The 7,458-nt window shown below is 39.7% G+C and overlaps 1 protein-coding gene across 1 annotated transcript; it reads right to left on the bottom strand.

Annotated features, from left to right (window-relative positions):
• Window positions 1-1,008: 1,008 nt before the first annotated feature.
• On the bottom strand, window positions 1,009-7,452 carry C20H17orf67 (chromosome 20 C17orf67 homolog). The gene is made up of 4 exons (XM_010721573.2): window positions 6,587-7,452; window positions 5,840-5,940; window positions 2,936-3,075; window positions 1,009-1,470 (listed from the first exon to the last, which is right to left on the bottom strand). The coding sequence occupies exons 1-3, from the start codon at window positions 6,639-6,641 to the stop codon at window positions 2,959-2,961; spliced, it is 273 nt and encodes a 90-aa protein (XP_010719875.1). The 5' UTR covers window positions 6,642-7,452; the 3' UTR covers window positions 1,009-1,470; window positions 2,936-2,958.
• Window positions 7,453-7,458: the final 6 nt, after the last annotated feature.

Here is a 7,458-nt window from a genome sequence, read left to right as displayed (position 1 = left end):
AGCTGAGTTGAAGGGTGCTTCTCTGTTTTACTTGCAGGGCACAAATTAGTTTGTATGAATGGAAGACTTGGCTTCTTGAATCAGTTTGCATTAGGATTAGCTCAGTGTTACTGAGGTAGACCTAGCAGCTCCCACTTAACCCCAATAATTATCCAACCTGTGACTGGATATAAGTAAGTAGGAGTTCTGTTATTTCAGAGACGTACTTAACTTTCAGTGGGGGGAAACTGGCACAACTGGGATCGCTGTTATTTTTTTCATTAAGCAAGGGAAATCAGAGCCAAGGTTTCATCCAGTGACATTAAGAGTATTATGAATGGAGACAATAGCAACCTCATTATACTTTTTCACACTCCCAGATTTAATCTGTGATTCTATCTTGACTGTTGGGGACAGTAAGCCTTTGATGCTTTGAGATTTAAATTATTTCCATGGAGTCATCCAAGGGAGTCATCTTACTGGAAGGAAAGTATGCTAGCACTGTTGTGCTATTTGAGCCTAATAAATGCTCTGATGATGCAGTAATGTTATCTTCATCAGATTGCTTTTAATTTAGCTACCTGTCATTAGGGTCTCAGTGTGACTGCAGTGAAGCTAAGTTGTTAGCTGAGTCTGCCCATAACTAATTCTTACTGCTGTTACAAATCATAACTGTTAGGTAAGAGCAATTGAGACTTTTCTCATGGTGTTCAGCAGATATCATCTGTGTACCAGCTAATTGTACAAGATATTCTGTACCAAGCCATAAGTTAGAAAGGCACGCGGGCAGAAGAAGGATGGCTGGATACATGTGGCTGATCTGAGAATGAAAAGGAGTGGGAAAAGATTTGCTGTGAAACCACAAAGTGATTAGACTGCCCCTTCCCTCCCACCTGCTGAACATAGAAAGTCCTCACTTTGAAATGCCTTCAATACAAAAAGAAATCACTTTGCAATCCTGAGCCTCACTTCCAGTAATCTTTTTTAGCATATATTGTCAAAGCATAACAGAATCGTCTGAAGATGGTTTTGAATTAAGCATTTATTATGAAACACGAAATGCTCATCAAGTGATTGAACATAGATCAGTGTTGCATAAATGTTGTGTCTTCATATAATGTTATTTAAGCTATAATTAACATTTCCTCCAAAGTCCATTTAAGTTCCATTTACTTCAGACAGTCTAAAGCTGTGCTGTTAGCATCCTCTAGACTCATTAGTGATTTACTCTTGCCTGTAGCTCAGAACTTGGAGGAAAGCCTTTATTTATTTATTCATGCATGCAGTCACTTTTTCCTTTACAGGTGGAAAATGTATATTGGTCTATAATATGGCTGGCTAGCTACCTACGTTTGGAAGTTTTGCCATAGCACAAGGATTATAATTATTGCAAAGAGATTCAGCTCTACAATCAGCACATAGCCAATGCAGTAATAATCTTGTCCTTAGCACAGTCACAGTATGCATCTTCTTCCACACCCATGAAGAGATCTGCAGGGGAAAAAAAGGAAAATATACTTAAAACACATGGAGAAATTGGCCATACTAATAACATACAAAAGGCTTCCAATCTTTTAAGCACTTTTCTAACATTAATTCTTCACCTCATTGTGAGCAGGATAGAAGTGAGCCAGCTTTCAGCTGTGTCTCAGCTGGAAAGGCTTTTTGAAATCTGCCCACTTACCTCCCATGGCTCAGGTCTGGGAATATTGTGGTTTTGTTTTTAAATAAGTTGCAGACCTTTGGCTTATTGTGGATTAGCATAGCTCCATTGAAGTCTGCCCCAATATCCAGGTTTTCAAAGGCATTTAGATGCATACAGGTACAGATAGATGCCTAGCATAATTTTAAGCAGATGAACTTTCTAACTTTCAAATCGCATCAGCCCTGACAGATATTATCTTTGTATTTTACTGCTTAAATGCTTTTGAAAGTATGCTCCTGAATCTGCAATTTTTATTTTAAGTTGACTGTGAGTGATACAGCATTGTCATTATGGTGAGAATTCAAGCTTATCCCAGCTGAGAAATCTCACATCTGTTTAAAGAATGTAAGCTGGAAGGCTTATCCTGACATAAAGATACACAAATGTAGGTGTGTCTTCTCTTTCAGTATCACAAACAGCCATTAAGAATTAGAAAAGTTTAGGACTAATCTTTATACTCTACAAGTTTATATCTGCCTTCCCCCAAAACACCTTCACAGTTTCTGAAGTTCGTATAACTGCAGACAAAACACACAAGGAAAGAGAAAAGGATGACTGCATCACAAATGGGATGTGGCATATTGTTACCAATTGCCTTATGAGTAATGCCTAGTTTCTGGGCTGTGCTTTAGACTATATTTTCCCACTGAACATTATGATGTATATGATAAGCAGAGTCAAGAAAGAAAATATTCTATTACACTGATGTTGAAAATCACAAACAGAACTAATAACCCATGAAAATGCTCTGTGTTGCTTACCAGCACGTGTACTAAAAAGAAAGTTCCATTTAAAAAATCAGCACTTAGCAAATTATTGCAGCTGAGGCACTGCAGAACAGACTCCACTCCTAGCAGGTCAGACCGTATCTCAAATACCTCAGGGTGAAGACTGAGGTTCATCCTGCCACAGCCCTTACTGAAACTTAAGTGAACAAATATAAGACTTTAAACAGATGCACTGGAAATAGAGCACAAGCAGACAGGAGAGAAACAGGAGCAATATCAAGCAAAGTTAATAAGCATGTTATGCAGTTACCAACTTATATCCATACAGCAATGTATAATCAAATGGTTTACTAACTTGAACAGAACTACAGTGACACAGTTGGTGCCATTGCCCTGTTCCACTGCCAGACACGTTTCAGTACAAGGTGCCTCTCAAGCCACTAGTTTTTCACTCTTCTGGTTTGTGGCTCTACTTTTTATTTTAAAAAAGGAAATATGCACTGTAAAAGAAATAGATACATACCAATCAGAGGGTAGGCAAGACCATTAGATGGGATGGACTAAATCCCGGTTGCAGTGTGGCAAGCAGTGTGGATTCAACCAGTGTTCCAGGAACTGCTCTTCTGATCTCTGCTCCAAGCGCTGGAGGTAAAGCATGTGCTCCTACTTAAAGACAAGAAGATGTAATTTAATTATGTAACCACTCAGACCTGATGTCAGGCCAATGAACCAGGTCAATTTTACAGCTTATATAAGGACAATTAACTTACCTCTGAAAATTATCAAATGTAATGAAATGGGATTTCTAGTCAGTTTGTCGTAACGTAGCAATACTTAATGATTTATATCAGCCAGACTAGTAAAGGTGCTGGGCAAGAATTTTGTCAAAATATTCATAAATTAAGAATTCTGCATACAAATATTTTATTGGCACATCCACACAGAAGCCTCTGTTGGTCCTTGGGTTACAAAAAGCATCTCAGAGACAGGCTTGTTGTAGCCTCTTTTGATAATTGATTCCTACATTAAACTTTGATCAGATATGTGGCAGTACTCTGAAGGGTTCCAGTAACCACTTTGCATCAGTGCTGACTGATGTTGTGTAAAATATAAATAATATGAATTAGAGGGTTTGGGTGTATGCAACAAGTTGTCAAACTAAGTGAGCGTGCCAAAAACTCGACCTCCATCAGGAAGAAAATTGCTTTTAAACAGTTACAGTGCTAATGCATGTGGACTTACAAGCCTAGAGAGAGAGAGGGTATTTTTTCAGAAATAGAGCCCATTGCTCAGCACACTGGGTAATGCAGCAATTGAATAAATTTGCACAAGCCAAGTATTCCTGCTGTTATCCAGTTCTCTGCTTTCTGAGCTGCCCAGAGGGCTGGTGCAGGATGGCAGCAGGAAGCAGGAGCATCCTGCCTCTCACTGTGCTCTGTGCTCCTCACAGTGCAAAGTGCCTTGGCTCCAGTCCCTCAGCGGGGCTGTGTAATGGACTTGCAGAGAACAGGACTATAAGACTGAAAAGATTCTACATGATAAAAAGCAGGGCCTTGGTTAAAGTAAGATTAAAATATGTTGGTAGCATAAATGACATTTTAAAATAATCAAAGATGGCAGATCTCGCTGTCTGTAACTGAACGGGCTTTCTTTAGTGAAACAGCACTGTGGAAGTCAAACTGTGTCACAAAGAATTGCAAATTAAATTCCTCAGCTCAGCATGAGCTGGCCTAGACAAACAGCTTTTGCTTAAAAAAGCTGAACAGAGGCAGGTTCATCTCAGCATTAATTTCATTCCGCTACAAAGAATCCATACAAAATCAATTTTTCTCTTTGAGTCTGTGGTAGAACTGTGCACAGGGACGCAGCAGCCATGCCCCTTCATTCACAACTGAAAGTCTCCATGTTCCACTTGGGAGGAGGGATGGATTTTTTTATTGAAGGATATTTTCTACTGAAAACCCTGACTTTCAGTGAGAAAAACAAACACTCTTACATTTGGGCTTTCTTACAGAGAAGCATTTGCAAAGTAGCCAGGGCAGAGCAGCAGAGATCAGTAATCAAATGCTTCTCTAGCCCTAGCTCATTTAACTTCCTGTAACACAGAGTTTAACTCGATCTCACTCTCCTACTGTTTGATTTTATATTTAAGATATTTACTATAGAATGTATGTATAATCATGGTGTTAGGTTGGGCATTAGCATGGTTGGGATGTATTCCCACCAACTGTCAACAACTGCAAAGCATATTCAACAACAGCATGGAAACCAACCCAACTCTGAAGTGTGCACCTGTTGGTTTCTTGGTGCTGTCACACAGTCTTAATTGTTCAAAATTGTTAACAAGCATGGTACAGTATTTTTGGGACAGCTTTGATTTGTTGTGGCTATCACAGTTGACAAATAAGTGTGTATGCTGGAAGTGGTGTATGGTTCAGGACTGCCAGGTGGATTCTTTTTGGCTGGTATACAATAACCATTGGAAAGAGAAAACCACTAGCTGTCTCCACAAGCCTGGCATGCATTGAGCTCAGCCTTACAAGGTAGGTAGTGCTCTTTGTGCCCCAGGGAGTTCAGAAGTGTTCAGCACCTGGCTAAACTGAGCCCCTGTACTCCTCATATATGCACAATCTGTTGTGTCCTTTCTGGATTCTGTGGCTTTTGCCTCTTCAGAGCCATATAATTTTAGCTTGGTTTATTTATGTTGGAACAAAATAGCTACTAATTTTAAAATACCTTAAGTAATACTCAAGAAGTGCAGAATTATATGTTAGATCTTCTTGAAGCATGTAAAACAGAAGGTTCCTAATTCTTTCATGTTCCTTTTGTTGTAGTTGGGGTTAGAGATCAATAAATGTAAATATTACACACAAAAAGAATGTTGCTGCATTAAGCTAGCAGCTAAAAATCTCTACAATGTCATGTACTGCTGTAGCAGTCATAAAAAAGCAAATGAAAAGTAAGTGATTTAAAAGCTGGTGCAGAGCAACCTCAACCTCCACACTGACCACTGACACCTGCACTCCTTTCTGCCTTGAGTGCAGAATGTACTGTAAGCAGAAGATATTTCCTGTTATTTCGTTTCTCAGGAACAACCTGATGAACTCCATATTTCTATAAATGAAAAGCCACTTTCTTCTCAATAATCTAACTGGCATTTATGATAAATAATTTCTGCACTGTACAAGTCCTGAGCAATGTTCAGCACTTACAGAATGCTACCTGACACTAACTGAAAGAATGCAACAGAGTTTTTTAATATTTCACAGAAGAACTCAGCTGCTTAAGTAGGTGATATTCATAACTTACTCTCTGGAATTTTACCTATACAAATCTAATATTAAGCACTTCTTCCCCTTCCCTCCTTCCCTTCCCCCCTCCCTTTTTTTTTTATAAATGCAATTTAAAAGTAAATGCCATAAATCACCCTCATTGGCTCATCAGGGAAACCAGCTTTTCTTTGTCTCTCTTCACGACGAGTTCTCAGAATCTGTTTGGCTTCTTTCTCAGTCAAAATTGGTGAAGTGTCTACAGATGGAAAAGCAGCAGCTAGTTATGAAATTACCATGAAGTTAATGTTTTATCTGTCAGTTGTAAAACAAAATGTCTCCAAACTTTATTTTTGTCTATATACAAAGTGTTCTTTCATTACAGCCCCTTCCCAGGGGATACTGCATTCCAGGAGATACGAGTGGAATTTTAAACCATTTTTATACTTGTGCTTTCTATAGTCTGGTCCTACCAGCATGTACCAAATCCTACATATTAATGTTACTGCCTAAATTGAAAAAATATAACAGCACCACCTAATCACTGAAGTTAGTAACTCTTCCAATTCTTTTCCCTTCTGTTTTGCTTTACTTTTCAAGATTATTTTTCTAAGTAAAGCAAAGGAGAATTTGGTGAAATAATATTAAAATTATAAGCTCGTAAAATAGTGTTTTGATTTTAGAATAAATGACTACAGTGTGCACACAGAGAGTAAAACATCTGACACAATAGCTCACTTGTTCAAAATCAGATCATGGAACGCCTGCAGTGTATAAAAAGTTAAGTATTAAAACTGAAATATGAAGATCCTAAAACACAAAGCACTAATATTATGACAATGTGTTCTGCATCTCTTACTCTGTAATCACATCCATACACGGGTTTATTTTATATAGACTCCTACCTGTAAAGGCGGTCATGAGGGCCAGGAGGAAGATAAACACAAGCAACTGCTTCATTCTGATTCTGCTTTCTCTCAGCCTGTTCCAGTCTGAGCAGTGCTGACGGAGGCACGAGCCTATTTGAAGTAGCTACGTCAGTCACAAATGTTTGTTGATGCTTTAACTAATGTTTCTTGCAGTACGATTTTGAAGACATCTGGTGCGGAGCTTTGAATGTGGCTATTATCTGCTCGAACATTCTCAGCATAGCTCTGCTCCTGAGGGGAAGAGAACTGAAGACCATTTTTCCACTTGAGCCATCTGAGCTTCGCGGGGTGTTTTAATTGTGTGAAAATAGGAGGCCTGCTTTACACCCAGCGCAGCCATGGGCTCAGCTGCCTGAGAAAAATGAACGCTTTGCTGAAAGACAAACTGAATCGTTAAGAACTCCTGTCTCTAACACAGAGGAATCGATTCACCTGGTTTAACTCTCAGCAGGACAAACACAAAGCAGAAAGTTGTATTGAGTTAATGGAACCACACAGCTGAAAACACACAAAACTCTTTCTCTTCCTCGGACAAGCTGGTTGAAAATGGTAAATGACTTCACCATTTACAGAGTGGGAAGTGAGGACAGGTCCTTAAGAAACGTGTTTCGTTCATAGGTGTCACGGGCCAAACATCCCCCAGCAGCGCTGAGCCGCTCTGCAGTCTGAGCTCACAGCTAAACGTGTTGTTCTCGACTCGCAAAGAACTGCGGCACCGACTGTCTGTTTGGAGACTGTGTTTTGAGAACTGCTACAGGGGAACCTTCACAGCACCGCACAGCGCAGCACCAACGTTGCCGCTCCGCGCGCGGCCGCGGGGCTTCGAAATGCCGGGCACAAATCGCTCC

Source organism: Meleagris gallopavo, chromosome 20 (genome assembly GCF_000146605.3).
Source record: "Meleagris gallopavo isolate NT-WF06-2002-E0010 breed Aviagen turkey brand Nicholas breeding stock chromosome 20, Turkey_5.1, whole genome shotgun sequence".
Lineage (NCBI taxonomy): Eukaryota > Metazoa > Chordata > Aves > Galliformes > Phasianidae > Meleagris > Meleagris gallopavo.
This window is presented reverse-complemented; position numbering and strand designations above follow the sequence as displayed.

What these genes read in the sequence shown, in the direction of transcription:
- C20H17orf67 (XM_010721573.2), bottom strand. Translation starts at nt 6,641, where the DNA reads ATGAAGCAGTTGCTTGTGTTTATCTTCCTCCTGGCCCTCATGACCGCC. An exon ending in CCTCATGACCGCCTTTACAG is followed by an intron (nt 5,941 to 6,586) that starts GTAGGAGTCTAT and finishes TTCCATCTGTAG; the next exon opens with ACACTTCACCAATTTTGACT. An exon ending in TCCCTGATGAGCCAATGAGG is followed by an intron (nt 3,076 to 5,839) that starts GTGATTTATGGC and finishes GTCTTTAAGTAG; the next exon opens with GAGCACATGCTTTACCTCCA.